This window comes from Perognathus longimembris, chromosome 23, assembly GCF_023159225.1.
Source record: "Perognathus longimembris pacificus isolate PPM17 chromosome 23, ASM2315922v1, whole genome shotgun sequence".
In the NCBI taxonomy this organism is placed as follows: Eukaryota; Metazoa; Chordata; class Mammalia; order Rodentia; family Heteromyidae; genus Perognathus; species Perognathus longimembris.
Genome location: NC_063183.1, coordinates 30,337,409 through 30,364,746, shown reverse-complemented (window position 1 = coordinate 30,364,746; position 27,338 = coordinate 30,337,409). Strand labels below are relative to the sequence as shown.

Genomic DNA, 27,338 nt, shown 5'->3' with positions numbered 1-27,338 from the left:
GCTGAAGACCAGACCAAGCAACCTAATGAGAGCCCATTAAAAACGAAACAAAAAGAAAACCAAGCCAGGCACTAGTGGCTCATACTTGTGATCCTATCTACTCAGGAGGCTGAGATCTGAGGATCACAATTCAAAGCCAGTCTGGGCAAGAAAGTCCATGAGACTCTTTTTTTTTTTTGCCAGTCCAGGGCCTGAGCACTGTCCCTGGGTTCTTTTTGCTCAAGGCTAGCACTCTGCCACTTGAGTCACAGCGCCACTTCTGGCCATTTTCTGTATATATGGTGCTGGGGAATCGAACCCAGGGCTTCATGTATATGAGGCAAGCGCTCTTGCCACTAGGCTATATCCCCAGCCCCAAACAGATACTAAGTTTTTTTTTTTTTTTTTTTGGCCAGTCCTGGGGCTTGGACTCTGGGCCTGAGCACTGTCCCTGGCTTCTTTTTGCTCAAGGCTAGCACTCTGCCACTTGAGCCACAGCGCCACTTCTGGCCATTTTCTGTATATGTGGTGCTGGGGAATCGAACCCAGGGCCTCATGTATATGAGGCAGGCACTCTTGCCACTAGGCCATATCCCCAGCCCCTCCATGAGACTCTTATCTCCAGTTTTTCTGGTGAGAAAACTGGAAGTGGAGCTGTGGCTCAGAGAGAGAGAAAACACAGCCTTGAGCAAAATAGTTCAGGGACAGTACCCAGGCCCTGAGTTTAAGTTCCACAAGTATGTAGATAGATGTTTATATACACAAGTATGTATGTTTATATACACTCATATATATATATATAATATACATACACATACATACACATACATAGTGTATATGCAGTCAAGAGAAAACATCAAAATATGAGCTTTTTGATTTGAAAAATGTGGCTCAGGGCCATTTAAATGCAAAGTACCCAAGAAAGTGCCAAAGAGCATAAATATACACTGCAAAGATAGAAATAGGAAAGAATTTTCCCCCCAGTGGCTCACGGTTCAATGAGAGCTTCAGATCTATTGCCCATTTGCAAACAAAGTAAGCCATAAAGAAGGAGGCATCATACCTAGAGACTCTCTGGTAATGGTGTACTGAGATGCTTCATTTCTACACCTGTAGCCCACAATTATATTTGCCACTTTCATATCAACTCTGAGCTTGAGGCTGTCAAGACCAAGCAATTCTAAGAAACAAATGCAGGCAGCTCCGACTGAAGGTATGTGGAAGGAGGAAAGCCCTAACATATAGACGTCCTTGCCTACTTGCTGGATCCTGAAAAAGAAATCAAAATCGTATTAGCAGATTAAAACTTATTCCCACCAAGGGAAGGAAATGACATCAATGATACAGAGTACCAGACATGACTTTTCATTCTTTCTCCTTTTTTCTCTACTGATGCATTTGGGTTCCAGGTAGCTGCCTACATTCCCACAGATTTGCCTTCTAATGACCTATAGTCCAAATTAGTCCTTCCGTTTTCACCCAGAAAACCTAGAAGAGGATCTTAAAAAGACTACCATTATGATCTTAATTATGGTTATGAACACAAACTACTGAGAAACTTAAAACCACTTAAAGTGTGATTATTTTAAAGCACATATTAGCCGGGCGCCGGTGGCTCATGCCTGTAATCCTTGCTATTCAGGAGGCTGAGATCTGAGGATCACGGTTCAAAGCTAGCCCAGGCAGGAAAGTCTGTGAGACTCATCCAAATTAACCACCAGAAAACCAGAAATGGCACTGTGGCTCAAAGTGGTAGAGCACTAAAGCCTTAAGCTCAGGGACAGTACTCAGGCCCAGAGTTCAAGCTCCACGATGACTAACAACAACAACAAAAAGTTATATTAATAACTAAAATAGACATTTTAAGTGGGTAGGAAATTTCCTGAAAAGATTTCCAAGACTCTGTCAGCCACGTTTGCTATGCAGGATAGGTGAATTAAAGGCTACTACCTTCCACTTCCACTTCTCAAGTCATTTGACTGTTCTACCATAAAATGCATTACTTTATTACAAAACATGCCAGAAATAAAACACACTAAGTCTATATTTATGCTTCTATAAAATAATATTTGATTCTATCAAATACTTCTCCCAATTCTGTACTTTATAAAAATGAATTATAGTGAGGCTCCAGTGACTCACACCTGCAGTCTTAGCTACTCAGGTGGCTGAGATCTGGGGATCAAGGTTTGGAACTAATCTAAGCAGACAAATCCTTGAGACTCTCATCTCCACTAAGAAGCCCAAAATGGAGCTGTGGCTCAAGTGTGCTCAAGTGCAGCTCTGAGTGAACAAACCAAGCCAAGCACTCAAGACCCTGCATTCAAGCTCTAGTATCAGCACAAGCAAAAAAGTGAATTATAGAAGATCTTGTCATATGTAAAACTAGATCTAAAATACACTGGGACATGATAAATTATACAGGACTCTAGGCATCCACACACAGTGAGACCAGTCTGTGGGACTCATCTCCAATTAATCACCAGAAAACTGGAAGTGATACTGTGGCTCAAGTAGCAGATCACTAGCCTTAAGCAAAAGAGCTCAAGGACAGTGCCCAAGCCCTGAGTTCAAGCCCCATGACCAACAACAACAAAAATTAATTAAATATGTAAATAAAGGATCCTAAATGTAAAGTTTATGTTCTATTACAACCAGCCACACCCAGCCAGATATGCCCTTTTTTCCCCACTTTTGAATTCAGGGCCTTAGCAATTTTGATCATCCATTTTGTTCTACCATTTGAGCCACAGCTCCACTTGTGGCTTTTTGGTGGTTAATTGGATATAAGAGCCTCATGGACTTTCCTGCTGTGGCCAGCTTTGAGTTTAGGATTGTAAACATGAGCCACTAGTGCCCAACCAGATAGGCTTTTTAAGAGCACAATTAAGTCAGGCACAGTGGCTCATGCCTGTAATCCTAGCTACTCAAGATCTGGAAAATTACAGTTTGAACCCAGCTTAGGCAGGAAAATCTACCACAATCCATTTCCAAAAGAACCAGCAAAAAGCTGAGTTGTGATTCAAGTGATAAGCTCCACCCAAGCAAGCCAAGTAGAAAAGAGCCTTGAGTTCAAATCTCAGTACTAAGAAACAGAAAAAAAGAAAAAGAGTACAATTATATTTTCAAACACTTACAGTTGTTTAGGAGCCTTGCTCTTGATTAATTCCTGGACCAGAAAAGTACCAAAGGCAAATGATGGGCGTCCATGATATAAATAGTAAGTAAAATTCAGACGTTCCATTAAAGCATATTTATTCACCAGCTCAGGGCTAGAGAAATGTGGGAGATGACTCTGTGTATCTGGGGGAGAGAACGAAGCAGCGTTAGTCCACTGCACTTCATTGATACCAGATGTGCATGCAGGAAGATTAACTCTTCATGGTAAAAGAAAATTGGTCACTGCAATCATTTTATACCACTATTACACTTTGTATTACAGTGAACCAGCCAAAATAAAATAAAACACAGTCAGTGTACAGACGTAGTCCTCATTTTTATGGGTAATCCCCATTAAAATGAAGGGGCTCCAAAGTTGTATATGACATTGCAGTCTCTTCCACTTTAAACCTACTTGTAATTTTATTTGCTTTCTTTTTCCTAGATTCTCTTAGGATCCACAATTAGCTCAGCAGCGCTGTCTCTGCCTCTTCCTTTCTAGATTTTTGGTCCACCCAAGTAAAAGGAGTGCACTGAGCTAGAAGACCTCTGAAGACTATAAGATATGCTGCATGATTGTTTTGGTGGTGGTGTTTTTTTGTTTGTTTTGTGTGTTTTTTGGTCTGTCCTGAGGCTTGAACTCTGGGCCTAGGTGCTGTACCTGAGCTCTTCCACTCAAGTTCTACTCTTGGAGCCACAGAGTCATTTCTAGTTTTCTGATGGTTAATTGGAGAGAGTCTCACGGACTTTCCTGCCTGGGCTGGCTTTGAACTGTGATCCTCAGATCTCAGCTGCATGAGTAGCAAGGGTTATAGGCGTGAGCCCCGGGGCCTAGCCATGCCTGAGTTTTTGTAACAGAATCTTCTTTCTACCACAGGTGTGGTTAGATTGAGGTCTATTCCACTGCCAGTAGAACAAGGGTTAATTAATGACTGCTGCTGGTGCAAGGATTTCTGGACTTCCTAGCTGAACAGTATCATATCTGTTATGGGTGACACTGTGTGACAATGGTGAGAATCCTCAGCCTCTGAGCATTCCTAAACTCACAACGCAGCCCTACTTAAGTCAGAAGACAAGGCAGAGAACATGCTTTCTTTACCTTTCTGTTCTCATGTACTGAGCAAAGTACTCAAGTTCCTGCAATGGGTCAAGATGCCCAGCTAGGCGATGGGGTTGAAGCCATTACAACAGGACAAGGGATGCTGTCCTGCATTTGATAAACTTTTTACCTTCATAATTCCAAGAACCCTTTAGTTACAAAATCTTAGTTACAATGCTAATTGCTCATAAATCAGAACTGGTATTTCCATTTTCATAATGCACTAAGAGCTACATTTTGTCAATAGTTGACAAATGTTTACTGAAGGCATAGCATTAAACTAGACTCTGGGCACTAGGTAAATTCAATACATCAAAATTTGAACTTCTAGCACAAATACATTAAAAAAAATCATATTTAAGCCAGGTGCTGGTGGCCCATGCCTATAAACCTGGGTACTCGGGAGACTGAGATCTGAGGATCGCAGTTTGAAGCCAGCTCAAGCAATAAAGCCTATAAGACGCCTCGCTCCAATTAACTAGCCAAAAGCTATTAGTGGAGCTGTAGCTCAAGTGACAGAGCCAGCCTTGAACAAAAAAGCTCAGGGACACCACCCAGGCCCTGAGTTCAAGCCCCATTATCAGCACATTCACACACAAAAAAATCATTTTTGGAGCAGGGGGAGTGACTCGTGGTAAAGTGCTGGCCTACAAAATTCACTTTTATAAAGATGACTTGGCACAAGCCTATAATCCCAGCATGAAGCAGAAGAAACACAAGTTCAAGGCTAGACTGTCAAAAAATGAAAAAAAAAAAAAAAACAGGTATAGTTCAATAGCAGAGTGTTCGCTACACACACACACACACACACACACACACACACACACATCCATCCATGTGCACACATAGAAGTAGTTCGTTTCTAGGTATGTCAATATATTTGAAATATACTTGCTGCATATAAAGTATTTATGACATATTTTTACTTCCATGTACAATTACTAGTCAAATATTAGAATGATATAGATAGAAGCATCATAGGCAACATATCAAAGGCTAACCCTAAATTCAAAGGTAGAAGAAAAACAAATAATAGAGTTTAAGAATGGCACAACACTCAACAATTCCTACGGTATACAGAAGACAAAAACGTGTGGTGCAGATGGTACTTATTTCGTGAGAGCTTTACAGATGCCTCGTCTTGTTTCACTTACTCAGCAGCATGAAAGGTGAATACTATGTTATTAATCTTATTTCAGAGAGGTGAAGGTTAAATGCCTTGCCCAAGGTCATACAGCTATTATTTTGCTACAATTTAAAGTCAATATCAATAGTAATAACCTTTATGATACTATATTGTAAGGAAAGGGATTTGGGGGGGGAGTAAAATAAACAAGTACATGTTATATTTCCCAGCAGCTATAGTACTAGTAACCTAATACATCCACTTTTAATTGACAATACATTTTTCAATTAGTCTCCTGTGTTTGCCACTGAAATGTGCTTTTCTTTTTTTTTTTGGCCAGTCCTGGGCCTTGGACTCAGGGCCTGAGCACTGTCCCTGGCTTCTTCCCGCTCAAGGCTAGCACTCTGCCACTTGAGCCACAGCGCCGCTTCTGGCCGTTTTCTGCATATGTGGTGCTGGGGAATCGAACCTAGGGCGTCGTGTATCCGAGGCAGGCACTCTTGCCACTAGGCTATATCCCCAGCCCCTTTTCTTTTCTTTTTTAATTGCCAGTCTTTGGGGCTTGAACTCAGGGTCTGGGCACTGTCCCTGGGTTCTTTTGCTCAAAGCTAGCACTCTACCTCTTGAGCCACAGCACCACTTCCAGCCTTTTCTGTTTATGTGGTATTGAAGAAATAAACCCAGGGCTTCAAGAGCATGCTAGGCAAGCATTCTACCAATAAGCCACATTCTCAGCCCTGAAATGTGCTTTTCTCTTTAAAGCAGAAGCACGGGGGAAAAAAAAAAAGATTAGCTATATGTTTATTAATATCTACCCTTTACAGTACTAAAATGCTTCCAAAGTAAAAAGTGTTCCCAATAACTTACCTCCTATTGATAGTGTGTTGGCAGACTGCCAGCCAAACAACCTGCCAGGATCAAATGGCGATAGGGACTAAAAATGAGAAAAAGTCAGAGTTAAAGCTCACTCATTCAAAAATAAACAAATAAAAGGCAATTTGTTTTCCCTTCTTGAACACAATGTAAAAAACTTATTCCAGCCTGGTGTGATATGTGTCCAGTGCCTGTCAAAAATGTGTGAGGCTCTAGGTTTGAACTCTTAAATTGGCTTCTTTGGTAATGGGGCCTGAACTCGGGATCTGGACGCTGCCCCTAAGCTCTTTTGCTATCACTTTGAGCCACAGCTCCACTTCCAGTTTTCTGGTGGGTAATTGGAGACAGGAGTCTCACGGACTTTCCAGCCTGGGCTGGCATCAAATGATCATCAGATCTCAGCCTCCTGAGTAGCTAGGATTACAGGCATGACCCACCAGCACCCACATTCTAAGTATTGTTTTAAGGCACTTATCAACATATATTAAAATTACTTTAAAGCCAGGAGCCAATGGCTCATGCCTGTATTCCTTAACTACTTAGGAAACAGAAATCTAAGGATCACATTTTGAAACCAGGCCAGGCAGGGAAGTCCATGAGACAACTCCAATTATCCGTCAAAAAGCCGTAAGTGGAACTAGAGCTCAAGTGGTAGAGCACTAGCTTTGACCCCAATATGCGAACAAAAGAAAAAAGATGTTCCACCTTTATAGAATTTCAGAGTACAAGAATGAGTATGTCAGGAGAAAAAGGAAACACCTCTAAACTAAGAAATGAGTTTTTGACAGAAAGAAATCTCTAAGCAAGCTTTTAGTAATCTCTAAAAGATAAGACTGTGTGCAATAACATACCTATCTTCTCCTTTACCATATTTAAATCATGCTGTATGCTAAATGCCCCCCATTGAAAAGATGCATATGAGAACTGGCTTCCTAAACAGAGTACCTGAATTAGGTGATAGAGTGTAATATCGGGGGGCAGAACACTAGGAGAAGTGCACTGTGGAAAGAGAGCAGTTTTGAGCTTTGGGTAAGGAGTTAAGGCCATCTTCAGGAGCTGGGGATCCACTTTCTTTAAATAACTCTCATTTTCTTCATTCTGAACAACCTACGCAAAAAGAGATCAGACATAATGTCTACACAGTAAATATTTTTAAAGATTTACAAACTAGTTACCAGCACAGATGACTCCTACTGGAGTAACATTGATAAAATTAGTACTAGGTTAGCAGTTCAAAGATAACCTGGCTGTGTGACTTTGGACTAGATATTTAATATCAAGCCTCAGTTTCCTTTTGAACAAAATTAAGAAGATGAGAGAGCTAATCAGCTTTCAAACTGTATGCTTCTGAAAAAAGACTGCTACTATAATGTTTAAAGTATTTAAATAGTAAATAGCAAATATTTTGAAATTTTTAAAATTACTATGGTTCCTGGGTCTTTCCTCCTCAGTTCTAATGTGATTTTATGAGTCTTAATTTCTGACAGGTGATTAAAAGCAAAACCTAAAATAGATTATATTAATACCAGTCTGGCAGCATGAAACACACTCTAACCAAACACACTTCAAAAAGCAAAAAGGAGCACTTTTCCAGTAAGTCCCTCAAAAGAATTCATATGGGTAGCTAGAGATTATGCTTTATTTTTACCTCTCTAAAAAGGAAAACAGTAGAGAACAATTCCTAAGCCACGATAAATCTAAAACATACTTATTCCTAGAAGCACTCAGACACTGATTCTGATTCTACCTTGTAAAATAAACCTGGAGCTACAGAAAGCATACATACTATCAGGAAGAAACAATCTCTATGTAATGCACTAGTCTCCCTTTCAATTTAGGATGTAAAACTTTTTTTTTTTTTTTTAACCAGACCTGGGGCTCAAACTCAGGGCACTGTACCTGAGCTTTTTCTGCTCAAGGCTAGTGCTCTGTCACTTAAGCCACAGCGCCACCTCTCCAGCTTTTTGTTTATGTGGTACTGAGGAAATGAACCTAGGGTTTCATGCATGCTAGGCAAGCACTCTACCTTTAGGCTACATTCTCATCAGATATAAAACTTTTTAATACTCATTTTATGCTCTTCAGCCTAATAAAATACTTCAGGTAATATTTTAATATCAAGTGAGAGCTACACAAACAAGATACTTCTGCTGAATTTAAAATCAGTTCTATTTTACCATAATACATAAAAGTGCTATCCATACCTGGCTGACCCCGCCAGGAGCATACATTGTAGTAGCAAGGGCCAGGAGGGTATGCCCTTCCAGTAGCATACTGCTTACACTGGCCTGATTGGTGGGAATCAAAATCTGAGCATTTGCAAGGCTAGCCTGGAAGACCAGTTTGGGATCTGCAAAATAAAAGGGAATTTTTTTTTGTCTCCTTAAAAGGGACAAATACTAAATTAAAGGGTGCATTGTTCTAAGAAAGGAAAATAATTTTTTAACTATGATGGTAAAGTTTTAAAGCAATAGAAAGATATGGAAGAAAAAATGATTTGTATTACAAATATTTTAGGCAAAGAAAATAGAAAAGTAACACTCAGTACATTGATATCTGAGGATCATGCTTCAAAGCCAGCCCAAGCAGGAAATTCTGTGAGACTCTTATTTCCAGTAAACTACTAAAAAGCCAGAAGTGGTGCTATGGCTCAAAGTGGTAGAGCATTAGCCTTCAGTACAAAGACAAAAAAACAAAAACAAAAAAACCCTCAGGGATAGCACTCAAGCTCTGAATGGAAGCCCCAGGATTGGCACCAAAAAAAAAAAAAAAATTAAAAAACAAAGCCAGTTGGAACTCTAGTGGCGCAGTCAGTAAACACATGGTACTTAAAAGACAAAGCTGGGTACCAGTGGCTCATGCCTGTAATCCTAGCTACTCAGGAGGCTGAGATCTGATGATTGTTTGATACCAGCCCAGGCAGTAAAGTCTGTGAGTCTCCTGTCTCCACTAAAGTATCAGAAAAAGCCACGAAGTGGCACTGTGGCTCAGGTGCTAGAGTGCTAGCCTTGAGCACGAAGATATTTATGGACAGTGCCCAGGCCCTAAGTTGAAGCCCCAAGACTGGCAAAAAAAACCAATAATAATAAAACAAAAATTATAACAAGTGACCAGCTCAGGAAATAATAATCTCAACAAGGAGTTTATACAAATACTAACAGACAAATGGACAGAAGCAGTAACCAATTTCAAGGAAGGAAAAAAATACATAACATCAAAAGTACAAAGCTCACTAGAAATGAAAAAACAGATGCCATGTATCAGTTATCAAATCAGCAATAATTTTTAACATTAGCTAAGTTCTTAGAAGTTAACTTTTTTCTTTTTCTGATTGTAATCAGAACAAGGCTCTCAGAAGCCACCTTACAGATGACAAAGCAATCCCATACACTTCTTTTAATTCCATCTGGTGATCCCTAGTAAAAGATTCAGAGGTATATGCTTAGCGAATGAGAGGCCCTAGGCTCAATCCCCTGCACTGCAAAGTAAGCCCATAAAAACAATAAAACAATTTCTATCAGAGAACTATAGTTCAAAGCTAGCATGGGCAGGAAAGTCTGTGAGAGTCCCAATTAACCATCAGAAAACCAGAAGTGGAGTAGTGGCTAAAAGTGGCAGAGGGCTAGCCTGAAGCAGAAGAGCTCGGGGTCAGCACCTAGACCCTAAATTCAAGCCCCACAACAACAACAAAGATTCCTAAGAAGCAGTAGATGACAGAAACATGGGAAGAGACGTTGAAGTAGGAATAGGGGGGGACTGGGAATATGGCCTAGTGGCAAGAGTGCTTGCCTCATATACATGAAGCTCTGGGTTCAATTCTTCAGCACCACATATATAGAAAAAGCCAGAAGTGATGCTGTGGCTCAAGTGGCAGAGTGCTAGCCTTGAGCAAAAAGAAGCCAGGGCCCTGAGTTCAAGGCCCAGGAGCCAAAAAAAAGGGAAAAGGGGACATATGCCAGGCCCTGGTGGCTCACACCTGTAATCCTACTCAGGAGGCTGAGATCTGAGGACCACAGTTCAAAGCTTGTTTGGGCAGGAAAGTTCAAGACACTAGAGATGCTTATCTCCCAATTAACCAGAAAAATGGAAGTGACGCTGTGGCTGAAAGTGGTAGAGCACTAGCCTTGTGCGAAGAGTTCAGGGACAGCAGCCAGGCCCAGAGTTCAAGCCCCATAACTGACAAGAAAAAGAAAAGGGGACATAACTCACAAGCTTTCAGCTCCAAACCTGGCTTTTTTTTGGTGGCAAGAGGCTGTCAGATATATGATGATAGGCAAATGATTTAAAGAGCTCACAAGTTACATACCAGTCAGTAGACCCATTACCTAATGAAGGTTTTTGGGTTTTGTTTTTTGTTTTTTGTTAGTCCTGGGCTTTGGACTCAGGGCCTGAGTACTGTCCCTGGCTTGTTTTTGCTCAAGGCTAGCATTCTGCCACTTGAGCCACACACTTCGGGCCATTTTCTGTATATGTGGTGCTGGGGAATTGAACCTAGGACCTCCTGTATATGAGGCGAGCACTCTTGCCACTAGGCCATATCCCCAGCCCCCTAATGAAGGTTTTTGAATACAGTACATTCCTACCTGTTAAATTACTGGAAACTTGCCGACACTGGACTAAAAATTCAAACCAAGGATAAGCTTCATGTAATTCTTTCTTTTCCAAACAAGGACAATTTTCAGGACTAAGTCTACAAAAAGAACACAAAAAACATAAAGCAAAAGCAAAAAGTACTTCTCTGGCAACATACAGGATATGACAGTTAAAACTGTTCACTCAGAGATAACTAGCTTTAGAAAAATGAATCTTGGCACTTGGGAGGCTATTACAGGAGAATCATGAGCTACATTGTAAGAACCACCCTCAAAAAAATCAAAAGAGAAAAAGTCTTGGTATTACAAAAAAATGAAACATAAAATAGCCTCGTTTTAATATTTTATTTTACACTTTCTTTATGATCCAGAAGTAGACATTTTAAGAGATTTTAAAAAGTGTTTGCTACCATGATGAAATTTTACCAACTCTAAAAAAGTTAACAGAACTTTAAGACTGTATACATTTGAACATGTTGAAATGAAATCCCCTTATACAAATACTTATATAAGAACAAAAATACTAAAATTTGAGTGGCTTTAACAAAAAAAATACTGTTGGTTTTTTTTGCCAGTCCGGGGCTTGAACCCAGGGCCTGAGCATTGTCCCTGGCTTCTTTTTGTTCAAGGCTAACATTCTTCCACTTGAGCCACAGTGCCACTTCTGGCTTTTTCTGTTTATGTGGTGCTGAGGAATTGAACCCAAGGCTTCATATATACGAGGTGAGCACTTTGCCACTAGGCCATATTCCAACCCCACAAAAAAAACTTTTTAGCATTTTCAAACTTAAGTTTTCAAAAACCTTTACAGAATTATAGAGAGACTAGAACTTGGGCACTTAAGACTCAAAATTGGTCCTTTGAAAGTGAAGATTTTAACTTTTTCAGGCTGGGAATATGGCTTAGTGGAAGAGTGCTTGCCTAGCATGCATGAAAGAAGCCCTAGGTTCAAGCGCTGGGTTTATTTGGGTACCACATAAATAGAAAAAGCTGGAAGTGGTGCTGTGGCTCAAGTGGTAGAGCATTAGCCTTGAGCTGAAGAACTCAGGGACAGCATCTAGGCCCATAGTTCAAGCCCCACAACTGACAAAAAAATCACAGGGCTAGAGGCCTGGCTCAATTGGTAGAGTGCCATCTGAGCAAATGAAAGGCCCTGAGTTCAATTCCTAGTACTGACAAAAATCAGTAAGTAATCCCAAAAGATCAGTATTCCTCATGTGAATGCTTAATATTTTCCTCAAAATAAGTATGGAAGGTGTGAAATGTTAAGTTTTCAGTACTCACTTGTAATAGTCAAGATAAACATAAAGAAGAAGCTGTAAACCATGCTCCAAACAGTAGCGAATGAAGTGAGAACGGAAATCCCAACCTTCTTTGGATTGGTAGTTTTGAACAGGGAGTGAATCTTGTATTACACCCCCAATACGGCTCAGTCTTAGGAGGAAAAGTTCAAAGTCTTCCAGTTCCGATGGGAGAAAAATCCCATTCCTGTGAGGCAAGTTTAAGTATAACAAGTTAGAAAGTTGATAGGTGCAGAAGAGACCCTCTGGTCCATTATTTAAAGACTAGCATATACCAAGCTCACCCTCCCCCAGTTCTGTCCTCATCCCTCCCACTCCCTCTCTCCGTCCAAACCAGTGTGGCAATTATACTTAACGCTGAATCTGAATTTTCTATGAGCACCAAAAAACTCACCAAAATTGTCTCTGCAGTTCAAAGTCATACAAAGCACAATAGGTACAGTGATAATATGAGCAAGAGTGGAGACAATCACCAAGATACCTCATATTTGAGGGTCCTCCTCTTAGCTCTAGCCACTTGGTCCTCATAGCCCACTGACCACACTTTTATATCTATCAATGCCCACAAGATGTTCTAGGAAGAAGCTACATTTAGAATCTATATTTAAGAGCCTATTCACCACCATATAGCGTTAGCTTATTCAGATAACTTTAAAACATCAGTTTAAGACTTTAATCAAGTCTAAATTTTCTAATAATATGAAATTATGCCAAACTAGATTTATGGGCTTTCAAAAGAGAATTATGTACATGTGTGTGTGCACACATGCACACATACAATACGGCATTAGGATCAAACACATGCAAGGCCTGGCACATGCTAGGCAAAAGCACATTCTCTTTACCACACCGTTTTTTTTTTAATATTGCTCCTTGCTTTATTGTCCTCACTGGGGATTAATCCAATAGTTACAATACCTGGCCAGTTTATCTAAAATTTCATTCCTCATGTAGTTGTTACAGCAAGTATTCTGGTCAATAATATCAACAGTTAGAAGAGGCCACTTGTTCTCAAGTGAAACATCATTTTCCAGGGACTGAAATTCTCCAGTCCACAAGGTGATGCTTAACCAGTCATGGCGAGCAGTGAGGTATCTCCAGAGGGCTTCTGGTGAATATGATTTGTAGTCTACATGTAGAACAAAACACATTTTAAGATAGCAACTGATTCAATACTGAATTACTGAGTAGATGTAACAATCAGAGTATTAATATTCATGTGATGGCAGATGAATGGATCCAAAAAGTATGGTACCTTTACACAATGGAAAACTACATAGCGATTAGGAATGGTGAAATATTGTTATTCGCAGGGAAATGGTCAGAACTCGAACAAATAATGTTGAGTGAGACAAGCCTAGAACACAGAAAACAAAGGGGCATGATCTCCCTGATATATGACTGTTAACAAAGGGAGACAGAGAGACAGTAGAGACCAAGTCTGTGAAAACTGTCTATGTTCTTGATACATTGTATATTGTATATATGTCTACCTGACCTAGAGAAGGGATAGAAAAACAGGACGTAAGATATTACAAGAAATGTACACACTGCCCTACTATGTAACTGTACCCTTTTTGCACAACACCTTGTAAAAAAATTTGTGTTCAATTAATAAACAAATAAAAAAATTAAAAAACTGTGTTCAATTAATAAATTAAATTAAAAAAAATTCATGTGATGGATGAATTATCTGGGTTCTCTACTTCTTGTATAACTTTTGTAATTCTTTTATGCTTCTCTTTGCATGGTTCATTTTATTATCAATACTACAGCCACAAGAAAAGCTGTTTCTCATTACTAGTGTTTAAAGTGAAACAGGTAGTTGTAAATTGATCATTTCATTTTGTATTCAACTCTCTTCTTTCCTTCATTTTCTTTCCATAGAAAAGACTGGTGGTTCATGCCTGTAATCCTAGCTACTCAGGAGGCTGAGATTTGAGGATCTCAGTTCAATGCCAGCCCAGGCAGCCCATGTAACTCTTATCTCCACAAACTACTCAGAAAAAGCTGGAAACAGTGCTGTGGTTCAAGTGGTAGAGCGCTAGCCTTGAGCACAAAGAGACTCAGGGACAATACCCAAACCCTGAGTTCGAGCCCCAGGATCGGCAAAAAACAGAAAACAAAAACTTCATCTAAAATAATAAACATGGATTCTCTGAATTACCATCCCTCATTGCAGTTCTCCAATGTCCTTATGGAATCTGAATCCCCATCTACAGAAGAAGAAACTCATAACTATTTGGAAAAATAAAAATGTCACTCTCTGAAAATGGGATTAAAAACTCTGCCTTGGAATCAACTCAATCACTTATTTCTTTCACTATCACACTGTAAATACATTATGAAATTATGACTTAATACAATAGCATGAATCTTAAAAGAAACTGAATCATCATCTTCCTCTCCAAAGGAATTTTAGAAGAGATGCCAACATAGTCAAACACGAATGCCTAATTTAATGTTCACTCAATATGCTTGTATCCTGAGTCTCTCATACTTGCCTTTTGGACTCATCCTGGGAAGAAGGATATATTCTTGGGTTGGTCTGTCCCACCACTGAGCCCAGTTTAACACAATTCTATGGTCTTCTTTGTTAAGTTCATCTTTATGATCACATTTGAGGAATGAATCCAAAACAGATTTGTGCTTGAAAAAATCTTGCTCCATTATCCAATACCTAGAAACAGTGTCAGTGATAAAAATTTCTTGTTTGCTATTTGGTGGGAGAGAGGGGCAGCATTCCTTTTTATCTGCTCAAATGTTTCCACACTTTTGGGAAACATACGATCATGACCGCACAAATATCAAAATAATGGGAAATTCCCGATTCCTTTAATGATACTAGTTTTTATCCTTATGAGATATTTGTGCTTACAAGACAAACTAGATACCATCTACAATTTTATCAATAGGAAACCAATCAGAAAGAAAAGGGAAAGGAGGAATTAGTGAGACTACCTGGGAAGGGACTGGATCTGCACACTTTCTTGAGCATGTCCTGAATAAAGCTTCTCAACTTCATGTACGAAGTCTATAGTTCTGTTTTCTTTTTCAGAGAAGTATTTTTTCTCTTTCAAAATTTCAACCTTGGATAAAAATTGAAACTGTAACCTCACAAACGTTAAGCACATTTGCAAAAAAAAAAAAGCCTCAGGGTATCAGATGCCATTTAAGAGCCTGGTGCCCAAGTGGCTCACCCCTAAAATCCCAGAACTCAGGAGGCTGAGGGAAGCATATGAGTTTGAGGTACACACTTAGACCCTACTAAAAAAAAAAAAAAAAAAGGAGGAAACTACGTAGTCTCACCTTTACCTACCAAAAAGTCCCGTATATTTTTATCAGTTGTATAGAAGCATATTTTGAGCAACTGGTCTCTTACATCAAAGCCCTATAATAAACACACACACAAAAAGCATTTTACATTTTGTAATGGAAATACAAAATATAAACATGCTGAATATAAACGTTAGACACAGGGTATTTCTGTTGCAGGCAAATATTCTACTCTTGCAAATATTTGTTTTCCCATGCCTATTATGTAGATTTACTCACTAATCCTAAAGTGCTTAAAACATTTGGTAGAACAAAAGCAGCACATAGAACAATTTAAGATAATGCTATCCTACCACAGAGACAAGACTATACCAACTTGCTGTGCATATTCACTTGAAAATTTTAAAGGCTGATGTAAACAACCCCTAATATTTTTTCTCTTTCCACTTGAACATTCAGAAAGCCATCATGAGGGAAGACTCCATCTATGTAGATTAGAGCTAGCTTCAGGAGTCCTACTTCTAAGATTTCCTTTTCCAAATGAAGCAAAATTTTAAAACATGAAGTCCAAACCAGGAGTCCATAAAGGTCAAGTGGTAATTTAAGGGATCACATCAAAGACACACAATGTCCTCCAACAAGTAATGAGCTCCTTTGCCTGAACTGGCATGTGTGGTCTTCCAGAGCAAACACTTTGCCTCACAGAGTGTGGGGTGCATACCTGTGATCCCAGGACTCAGGAAGCTCAAGTGTGAGCACTGTGAATGTAAGGCCACATTAGGCTATATTGAGAGACCCTGTTTCTTTCTTTCTTTTTTTTTTTTTTTTTTTGTTAATCCTGGGGCTTGAACTCAGGGCCTGAGCACTGTCCCTGGCTTCTTTTTGTTCAAGGCTAGCACTCTATCTCTTGAGCCACAGCACCCCTTCCAGCTTTTTCTATGTATGTGGTGCTGAGGAATTGAACCCAGGGCTTCGTGCATGCTAGGCAAGCACTCTACTGCTAAGCCACATTCCCAGCCCTTGAGACTGTTTCTTTAAATAAAAAAAAAAAAAGGGAGACTTTAAATTTTTTTTTAATGTATTACATACTCACCATATTCTTCAAAAGTTCAGAGGCTTCCTTTATATTGTTGTTCTTTAAACTGTCAAAGACCAAATCCAGGCCTATCCTAATAAGCTCCTGTAGTCTATGAGCAGGATGATTGTTAATCCTGAAGAAGGTTTGTGCCTCTGGTATTTTGTTGTTTAAAATGGCATGGGCAATAACTTCCTAGGAAAAGGAAAAAAAGCAAAACAATTTCTTTTTATTTTCTTATTTATCAACATGGGACATACACATTTATTGGGCACTTAACTAAGGAACCTTTATTTAAAATCTTTAGCTTGGGTTTGGGGCTAGGCACAGAGTATATGAAACTGACTAAAATAGACTCTGCTCTTTAAGAACTTGAAATCTGGTAGGTAGAAGACGTAAAGCAATTATAGTACTGCCTGAAAAAAATTGTGATAAAAGTATCCCGGGAGGCTGGGAATATGGCCTAGTGGCAAGAGAGCTCGCCTCGTAGATATGAAGCCCTGGGTTCGACTCCCCAGCACCACATATATAGAAAATGGCCAGAAGTGGCACTGTGGCTCAAGTGGCAGAGTGCTAGCCTTGAGCAAAAAGAAGCCAGGGACAGTGCTCAGGCCCTGAGTCCAAGGCCCAGGACTGGCAAAAAAAAAAAAAAGTATCCCAGGATCCTGAATAGGGTTCAGAAGAGGGGCAACCAGCCAGGCACAGTGGCTCACACCCATGGTCCTGACTAGTCATGAGGCAGATATCAGGAGAATCATAGCTCAATGCTATACCCCCGATACTCTAATCAACTTTCAGAGAACTCTTCCACACAATTCAACACAACTGAAGGAAAAGCTAGAAAACAATCACAGATGAGAAAAGAAAGAAAACCAGGAGCTCCTTCACTGGGGGGTAGAGAGCGGGAAGGGAGACATAGGGAGAAGAAGGAGAGAGGGAGGGGAGGAGAGAGAGTGAAGGGGGAGAGAGAATATGTCACAGTCTATCTTAAACTTATATGAGTCACTAGAAGACCTTAAAAGCAAGATATCATATTTCACATCAGACTCAGACTTTTACGGAAAATATTCAGAAAGCAATTTGGAGAATGAACTAAATAGTGATATATTAGAAGGTTATAGAAAAACAAAGCCCCAACTGAAGTCTAAACCCAGAACAGTATTCTTGACCTAGGGATGAATCTACACTATCAAACTAGGGACAAAACTGGATGTATGTCACATGTACACATGAAACATGATTTGGAAGACAGAGACCACAGCTTTCATCAATGTAAAATGTAACTCTCCTTCAAAAAAAAGAAATACTGGAACTGGGCCCCAGTGGCTCACACTTATAATCCTAGCTACTCAGGAGGCTGAGATCTGAGGAATGTGGTTCAAAGGCAGCCCAGGTAGGAAAAAGTCTATGAGACTCTTTTCTCCAATTAATCATCAGGCTAGCACTCTACCACTTGAGCCACAGCGCCAGTTCTGGCTTTTTCTATATATGTGGTGCTGAGGAATCGAACCCAGGGCCTCATATATTCAGGGCAAGCACTCTACCACTAGGCCATATTCCCAGCCCTAAGTGGTTTTTCAGTAACAGTACTCTTCATGTGGGTGAGGGATCTTCCATTCCCCAAGGAATAGAGCAGGTGTCTACAGTGACAAGAAAGGCAGACAAGCTAGACACAAAATTTAAGTGGTAACATGTTAATTCAGCTTTCAGATTAGGACTCAAGTCAGGTACATTTCCAAGTAACAATGTTACAAAAGTTTCTTAAGATCTAATCACCAGTTACTGGATGTATTCAAAGGCCAGGCAGGATGCACAAGTCCAAAGTGGGGCAGTACATAATCCTAGCAATCAAGAGGTAGAGGCAGGAAGACCACAAGTCCCAGTCTAGGATACATAGCTAGTTCAAGTCCAGACTAGGATAAACACTGAGACCCAATCTCAAAAACAGACAAAACAAAGTGCCAGGCTGCAGCCAGTTTGTGAGTATTGCTAGGGGAATGCCACCTCAGAGGAAACTGTTTGACCCAAATGGCAGTCCTTGCAATAGCATATCTATATACCAGATTAAATAAGAGTCTGTTAGACATGTTTGAAGTCATGCCTAAACATTCTCAAACCAATAAACTCTTGCCAAGATTCTAAATCCTAAGTGTAAAGATTCTAAATTCTATTTCTTCTGTTGTTTTCTCAGATCCTTTGAATCTGACAAAAAAAAATGATAAATTACACTTACCCGACAGCAGAGTTTCTCCCATGTATCACTCTCTTTCACTGTGGGGATATTTTTATTTATAACATATTCATCCTTAATATCTGTTAGCTTCCAAGGAAACTTTATCATGAAGGTTCGTAGTTCATTGATATAGCTTGTCAAAATGTTCACTCCTTTCTGTAGGTATTCATCTAGTTCTGTGGAAAACACCCATGTGACAATTCAAGTGTAGGGGTGTACACATGCACATACACAAACAGAAGAGGGAGGATGGGAAAAGCAAAAAAAACATGCCATGACTTGTTACAAAGAATTCCAGACAATGGAAAAATTCAAAATCATTTTTGCAAACAATGTTTGGGGGTTTACTCTACTTCTAGGTAGCTGTTAATGTAATCTTTTCCACACTCTTCACAGTTACTAGTCCCATGTCTTTGTGCCAACTATGTGCCAATACTAACATCTTTCACTCACTCATTGTTTACTCTACATTAGTAAATGGTACTGAACCCATTTTTATGTTCTTCTAAGTAATAATGGCATTTTTATCTCTGTCTTGACCCAGGAATGGCACAATTGTCCCTTTCATGCTGGTATTCTTACCTTCAGTGTGAATAAAAAGCTCCTTTATTTGTTTGTTAAGGAAAGACAGTGTAAGATTAAGCAGCTGTTCTGAGAAGTGTTTACTCTGGGTTTCAGAATCACTTTCTCTAATTGCTGTACAAAGTAAGTCCAATGCTGGTGTCAGCTCTTCCACATCTGAGAAGAACCAAAGAAATTAACATGAATAACTCTAGGTTACTCTCCCCAAATTATTACGACCAAAAATACAATACTGCATTATAAAATATAAACAAAGACTTATTTTTACAAAGCTCAAAAGACTTTCATGAAGACTTATTAATTTTTTTCTAATAATTATTCAATAGTACTATTAACTACAATTTTTCTGACCATCTATATCTTTGGTATTATATGAATATTTTATTTTAAAAACCTAAGGAGGTTGTGTAGTATTCCCCTTAACATAGATGAGAAAACTAACATTCAGAGAGGATAACTTTTTTTTTCTATTTTATTTATTTTTTTAATTAAATTTTATTGACAAGGTGATGTGCAGAGGGGGTACAGTTACATAGTAAGGTAGTAAGTACATTTCTGTCATATTTGCTACACCCTTCCTCATTTTTCTTTCCCTTCCCTAGTTCAGGTAAGCATGTATACAATATCCAGTTTACCAAAATCATATACAGTAAAACCATGTGTGGTATGCCAAAGGAATTTCACCTAGAACATTAAACATAACAACAACAATAGAATCCTCCTGTGTCCTTCTCTTGGAGTTCTTTTTGCTTATCCTCATCTTATATGATCATGTGAACATAGCTGTTGAGCTATTGTGATCCACTGACAGGTCTATCCTAGACCTTTTTATGTTTGTTTAGTAGTTGTTTGGTTTTAGATACATAATGTAAAGTCGCTGACCCAAACGTGGAAATACCATTTAAAAAGAAGTTTGTTATTTTGCAGACCTGGTCTCTACTGTACTGTCCCCCTGCCCCAGCCACCCCCCAGAAGATAACTTTTAAAGTACATGGCAAAGCTAAAATCTGAATTTGATTAAGGGTTTGTTTTTTTTTCTTTCCTTCCCCATAATTCCCTCTTGCTGGGAAATTATTTCATCCATGTTCTGGGTCATCACACTGTCTGTGAGGGCCATAGAAAATAGTAAATTTTTAGCAAGGTGCTGGTGGCCTAAGCCTGTAATCCTAGCCATTCAAGGAGGCTGAGATCTGAGGATCGTGATTCAAAGCCTGCCTGCCCAGGAAAGTCTGTGAGATTCTTATCTCCAACTAGCCACCAGAAAACAGGAAGTCCCTTTTTGCACAACACTTTGTCAAAAAAATTTTGTTTAATTAATAAATAAATTACAAAAAAAAAAAAAGAAAACAGGAAGTGGCACTGTGGCTCAAAATGGTGGAGTGCTAACTTTCTGAGCAAAAAAGTTCAGGGACAGTACCCAGGCCCAGTCCAAAGCTCCACAACAACACAAACCACACAAACAAAAAACAACAACAACACTAATTTAAAAATAATTAAGAGGGCCAAGGACTGTGGCTTAATGGTGGAGTGCTTGCCTAGCATGCATGAAACCCTGGGTTCGGTTTCTCAGCACCACATAAACAGAAAAAGGCAGAAGTGGCGCTGTGGCTCCAGTGGTAGAGTGCTAGCCTTGAGCAAAAAAACCTCAGGGACAGTGCTCAGGCCTTGAGTTCAAGCCCCAGGACTAACAAAAAAAAAGTGTTAAAAATGGTAGGTTCAAATTAGAAATCTTTTACTTACTTTTTAAATATAAACTTGATGGAACATGATGAAACTGATCATCTACAGAAGATTTTGGGGACAGAGTAAAAAGATTTTCCTTGCTCTTCAAGAAAAAATCTACTGTGTCAAGCTGACGATTTTCTATCCCAGCCTAAAATTGGAGGAAATCAGAAGAAAAATATTACAATAAAAAAATTAAATCCAGGATTCAGAATGTTTGGGGGGGTAGGGCGCGGTTGGGGTGGCTGGGAGGCAATACTGAGGTTTGAACTCTGTGGCTCCTGCTTACTAGATAAGTTGAGCCACAACTCTAGCTGTAGGACACAGACTTTTTTAAACTTTAGAACCTAAGACTAAAGCAGATATGAGATTATCTTTTCTAGGTTCCAGTGAGGTCTCTGAAAATGATGCAATCTTTGGTGAGTCTCTGTGACTGAAGGAGGAACCAATGGGGGCTAAAAGTAACTCCATTTTCTCTCTCTAACCTGGTTCTTTCTCTGAGTTATTTCTCCTTTCTAGTTATCTCAATTTCCACGAACAGCTAGCTTTGTAGACATTCACCTCAGGACAGGAATAAAAATTGCCCTCAAGTGGTAACAACTTCCCTGGTGCAAACAATCATTCAACCCAAAACCATTTAACCACACAGAACTTCTTGCCCCTGTCCTTTTCTTCTCATATATAATTCTGAAAATATTATTTAGCTCCTTGAAGACAAGACTAAGACATTAGTCTGCCTGTCCCACTCAGTGTTGGTCACACAAAACACATCCTTTTCCTGCCTCACCATCACTTCTCTCTCCTCAGAACGGACTCTGTAGGTTGCTTTTAGTAGTACAGCCAGGCTGAGGCAGATAAACCACAGGTTATAGGCATTTAAACTACATACTGAGACAATGTCTAGAAGAAGAGAGGAAAGAGTTCCTGTCTTTATTGGTATTAGATTCTGAGCCACTTACTTAACTACCATGTGTCTATCTGCAAAATAAGAGAACAAAAACTGCCCAATCCATCTCATGTGGCAGTGGTTGTTTGGTTCTTTTTTTTTTTTCTTTACCTTTTCTTTAGTACTAGGGCTTGAACCCAGAGCAAGTGTTCTGCCACTGAGCTACATCCCAGCTCTCATGTAGCCGTTTTAAGACACAATAAGATAATGCCCATAAAAAAGTGGGTGAATTACAAAGTGCTATGTGCCCTCAGGCTACACCTTTTAAAGCTGGATAGAAAAGGCAGGAAGTATAACTTAGGAATCAAAGATTACTGTGTGTTGGGCTGGGGATATGGCCTAGTGGCAAGATGCCTGCCTCGTATACATGAGGCCCTGGGTTCAATTCCCCAGCACCACATATACAGAAAACAGCCAGAAGTGGCACTGTGGCTCAAGTGGCAGAGTGCTAGCCTTGAGCAAAAAGAAGCCAGGGACAGTGCTCAGGCCCTGAGTCCAAGCCCCAAGACTGGCCAAAAAAAAAAAAAAAAGATTACTGTGTAGCTCTCCATGACTTGTTTTCATTTTGTTTAGTCTCAGGGTATTGCTGCTTCCATTTCCTGCAACACTGTCTTTCTTAAATAGTTTTACTGTTAAGTGGAATAAGGAAATGACTAGACCTGAGTAAGCAAGGACGTAAAGACTACAGTTCTTTTGGCTACTAGACCAAATGAATTCTCAGATCCTCAAGTAAGAGTGAAGTCCTAAAGACACTGAACTCTTTCTTACCTCTAGTGCGTGGATGGGAATGGAGCACCTCCCCCACCCATTGAGATGACAAAGAGAGTCCACAGTGCTGGCACTTCCGTGGATCATTAGTCTGTTTAAAAATTCCTCTTGAGTTAAACCAAACAGGATCAGAGAAAGCCCATTTTCTACAGGAAAAATAAAAATTACCAGAGATTTAAACTTCAGATCCATGATTTTGACTTTACTTCTAATCACTCAATACTTCAGTATGTAATTACAAATAAATGTTAGACATCATGTATTATTACAGCCATAATTCATGCTTTTCTATGACTTATAAATCAAAGACTCTTAAGAACAATGTATTAGGGCTAGAGCCTAATTAGGGCACTAACCCTGATTGAAAAAAGCTCAGGCCTGCACCCAGCCCTTAGTTCAAGGCCGGGGGGGGGAGGGGGCGCGGAATTAAATCTTCATTGCTCTTCAAACTTTTGCAATTCTTTCAAAGAAAAAAAGATCTTTTTTTTTTGTTGTGTGTATTCTTGTCCTGGACCTTGAACTCAGGGCCTACACACTGTCCCTGAGCTTTTTTTGTTCAAGGATAGTGACTTAAGCCACAGCTCTAATTCCAGTTTTTTGGTGGCTAATTGGAGGCAAGAGTCTCATGGACTTTCCTGCCTAAACTAGCTCTGAACCATAATCCTGAAATATCAACCTCCTGAGTAGCTAGGATTATAGGCATTAACCACCACATCCAGCAAAAAAAAAAAATCTTAATTAAAGATCAAATACATGAGACAATGTTGCCAAGAGTAACATCAAGCAGGGCTGGCCCATGTCTATTATCTGAGCTACTCAGGAGACTGACAGCCTGAAGACTATGATTCAAGGCTAGAGAAGTTTAAGATTCTATCTCCAGGGCTGGGGATATAGCCTAGTGGCAAGAGTGCCTGCCTCGGATACACCTAGGTTCGATTCCCCAGCACCACATATACAGAAAACGGCCAGAAGCGGCGCTGTGGCTCAAGTGGCAGAGTGCTAGCCTTGAGCGGGAAGAAGCCAGGGACAGTGCTCAGGCCCGGAGTCCAAGGCCCAGGACTGGCCAAAAAAAAAAAAAAAAAAAAAAAAAAAGATTCTATCTCCAAAATAACATGCAAAAAGTCAAGCTGGAAGCATTGTTCAAGTAGAAGGACACCAGCAGAGCAAGCATGAAGCCATGAGCTCAACTACCACCTCCCAGTACTGGTTTTAAAGAAAAAGACTAATACCATATTTCCTCTGTGAATGATTACCACTTTTTTTTTTTTTTTGGCCAGTCCTGGGGCTTGGACTCAGGGCCTGAGCACTGTCCCTGGCTTCTTTTTTTTGCTCAAGGCTAGCACTCTGCCACTTGAGCCACAGCGCCACTTCTGGCTGTTTTCTGTATATGTGGTGCTGGGGAATTGAACCCAGGGCCTCCTGTATACGAGGCAAGCACTCTTGCCACTAGGCCATATCCCCAGCTCCTGATTACCACTTTTGAGGTAAGAGTAGTCACCAGTTAGCACCAAGGAGCAGGAGTAAAACACATCAGGAAAGCAAACCTCTTAGCAAAATATTTGAATCTGATAGAAGATATTCTCACCAGTCACCACAAGGCACAGTTGCTGGTCTCCACTACTGTCTACAGGAACACACTTCTGGCCAAGGGAAATACACTGCATGCTCTGGGTCTCCAAATCCCAGAGGATAATGGTGCAGCCAGCAGTTTCCTCTGCCCAAGTAAATAGTGCAGTAAAGCCTGTTACAGATACACATTTCAGTTCTCCGGGTTGCTCTTGTTCACTGAGGTGTATTATCTTCCATGATCTTCCTGGAGCACTGGTCTTGGCAAGGTCTTTCTGGGGCAGGTTATAATGACCACACATCATATTTTGAGGGACAAAAGGCCAGTTTGGTAGTCTGGTGTTATGACTATCAGGGGACTCCAAATGTAAAACATCCTGAAACCAGGGAGCACGGCAGGAAACCTCCAGTTTGGAGCTCTTTGTGGTTTCACTCAGTGATGACAGCTGGGCCTTCCACGATCTGAAAGACAAGTTAGCACTTAAACTGGTTACAGTCAATGGCATTAAAACACCAAGCCAGGAGAAAGATGTTCTTCATTCTTCATCTTTTTACAAGTTTATTCAGTAGCATTTTTTAATAATAAAAAGAAAATGAAGTTTGGGCTGGGAATATGGCCTAGTGGTAGAGTGCCTGCCTCACATGCATGAAGCCCTAGGTTCGATTCCCCAGCACCACATAAACAGAAAAAGCCAGAAGTGGTGCTGTGGCTTAAGGGGTAGAGTGCTAGCCTTGAGCAAAAAGAAGCTAGAGATTGTGCTCACTCAGTCCCTGAGTCCCAGGCCCCAGGACTGGCAAAAAAAAAAAGTTTAAATGCCCACAAATAATTATGTATAACACTTCACATACAGATAAATAAAGATAAAAGGCTACTAAATAAACACTAGAACTAAAAGCATAATTATGAATTTTAGGATTAAGTAAGAAAAATTCTGTAGTTGAGGACAGCAGGGACTTTCAGATCTTGTTTAATTTGCATCCTGCCCCAAGATTTCCTACCAGTAGAGCAGAATGGCTACACTCTGGCTCAGAGAAGAAAACTGTGGCTCTACAAAATATGCTCTTTCAAAATTAAGTACCTGGGGCTGGGGATATAGCCTAGTGGCAAGAGTGCCTGCCTCGGATACACGAGGCCCTAGGTTCGATTCCCCAGCACCACATATACAGAAAACGGCCAGAAGGGGCGCTGTGGCTCAAGTGGCAGAGTGCTAGCCTTGAGCGGGAAGAAGCCAGGGACAGTGCTCAGGCCCTGAGTCCAAGGCCCAGGACTGGCCAAAAAATAAATAAATAAATAAACAAAATTAAGTACCTGGGCTGGGAATATGGCCTAGTGGTAGAGTGCTTGCCTCATATACATGAAGCCCTGGGTTCAATTCCCCAGCACCACATATATAGAAATGGCCAGAAGTGGCGCTGTGGCTCAAGTGGCAGAGTGCTAGCCTTGAGCAAAAAGAAGCCAGGACAGTGTTCAGGCCCAAAAATTAAGTACCTACCATGTAAAGACCTTTCACTGGGGGGAGAGGGAGGAAGACCTTTAATGGGAAAGTATGGCATCAGCATTAAAGGAAAAAAAACAAAGAAGAAAACAAAATCCTAAAAGATTGTGTACCTATCCACCTGGAAGGAAAATTTGGTCAGTTTCATGTTGTGGAGAGAATTAACAGGATCATCTTCATCTATCCCCTTCGGTCCTTCAATGGGAAGGTCTTCTAGTGCTCTTTCACATAGTAGGTGTCCTGGATATTGCCTACATTTAAAAATAATAATAGCTATAGTAAATCCCCAGCCAGAAAAAACTAACAATACATCTTGGCAAATGTCTTTAAGGGGAATGTGACTTCTGATAAAACCAGGATTCCAAGTCATAAAAGCACCAAGTCTTTTCTTTTTAAATCCGAGACTGGGATTCAAACTCAGTACCTGCCACGTTCACTCACTGGCTAGCACTCTATCACCACCTCCAACCCCCAAAGCAGCAATTCTAACAGCAAGGTAAGTCCCATTTCTCTTTAACTCTACTGCAGGACATGAGTTGAGTGGAAGGCATTTAACAAAGAGGAGCTATTAATGCTGTACAAGCCAGATTGCTTTGGAAAATGTATATAACATAAACCATATAAAATATCACACTAGTATAAAAACTTTCATGTACAATGTAAAAATACATAGTCCACCAGTCATTTATATACATTTTTATAGCTGTAACATGATCTAACTGCGAAGAAAAAAGCTAGCAAGTACATTTTTACCTTCTATGTCTCTAATTATTAACCTTAAATTAGAAACTGCAATTAACTACATACCTGAAATACAAGTTTAAGTTAAGTGCAATTGCAGAGTTAGAGGAGCTGACAAGAACCACAACATCCAGGTCTTGAGACACTTTCAGTGAGGTAAAAGAAGAAATCTTGGCTGGTTCCTGTTGCTGCTGATTATTCATAACTTCTTGGAGAAGTGCTAAATCCACACGAGCTACATCTGTGCCTTCCACAGTATCAAAAATATCTGAGTTAAGAGTTAAAGATAAATACCAGTTGGGGCACAGAAGTCAGTAATAGATCACCTGCCGACAAGTATGAGGCCTCAAGTTCAAGTATCAGTACCAACAAAAAGAAAGAACAAAGAAATGATCAGTTTCATCAATTACACAACCACTAAAAACTCAGGCTGGACAGTGCTACATGTAGACATCACTGCTGTACAACTCTAAAGGTTGTATAGATTATTAGGCATAATTACACGAGGAAGACTGGAAACTGAAGCAGGTCTCCATCTCATAATAAAATGAGTGAAGTTAATGGCATAATACAGAGTTTATTCATTAGTACTTGCTCAAACCAGATGTGATGGCAGACATGAATAATCTCAGCTGAGACTGAGGCAGGAAGATCAGGAATTCAAGGCCAGCCTGGGCTACATAGCAAGACAGTCTCCAAAGGAAAAATAAAGAAACAAGTCTCTAGCCTAGAACACAGAGAACAAAGGGGCATGGTTTTCTTGATATATGACTGTTAGGGAGGTTGGAGGACAGTAGAGACCAG

General features: G+C 40.0%; 1 protein-coding gene across 2 annotated transcripts in view; it reads right to left on the bottom strand.

Annotated features, from left to right (window-relative positions):
- Spg11 (SPG11 vesicle trafficking associated, spatacsin) overlaps positions 1 to 27,338 on the bottom strand; it is a 55,455-nt gene that overhangs the window by 21,303 nt on the left and 6,814 nt on the right. For both annotated transcript variants that reach the window (XR_007208783.1, XM_048332286.1), the window contains exons 4-22: positions 26,601 to 26,802; positions 25,907 to 26,044; positions 24,317 to 24,759; positions 22,732 to 22,877; positions 21,036 to 21,168; positions 19,296 to 19,451; positions 18,714 to 18,889; positions 16,499 to 16,675; positions 15,449 to 15,520; positions 15,091 to 15,218; positions 14,634 to 14,809; positions 13,048 to 13,258; positions 12,113 to 12,316; positions 10,820 to 10,926; positions 8,441 to 8,586; positions 7,182 to 7,343; positions 6,231 to 6,297; positions 3,117 to 3,282; positions 1,043 to 1,248 (exon numbers count right to left, since the gene is read on the bottom strand). Coding sequence is in view for 1 of the 2 variants with exons in the window: in XM_048332286.1 (XP_048188243.1) it covers positions 1,043 to 1,248; positions 3,117 to 3,282; positions 6,231 to 6,297; positions 7,182 to 7,343; positions 8,441 to 8,586; positions 10,820 to 10,926; positions 12,113 to 12,316; positions 13,048 to 13,258; positions 14,634 to 14,809; positions 15,091 to 15,218; positions 15,449 to 15,520; positions 16,499 to 16,675; positions 18,714 to 18,889; positions 19,296 to 19,451; positions 21,036 to 21,168; positions 22,732 to 22,877; positions 24,317 to 24,759; positions 25,907 to 26,044; positions 26,601 to 26,802 (3,216 nt within the window). In the remaining variant the exon portion in view is untranslated. The remainder of the gene's footprint in view (positions 1 to 1,042; positions 1,249 to 3,116; positions 3,283 to 6,230; positions 6,298 to 7,181; positions 7,344 to 8,440; positions 8,587 to 10,819; positions 10,927 to 12,112; positions 12,317 to 13,047; positions 13,259 to 14,633; positions 14,810 to 15,090; positions 15,219 to 15,448; positions 15,521 to 16,498; positions 16,676 to 18,713; positions 18,890 to 19,295; positions 19,452 to 21,035; positions 21,169 to 22,731; positions 22,878 to 24,316; positions 24,760 to 25,906; positions 26,045 to 26,600; positions 26,803 to 27,338) is intronic.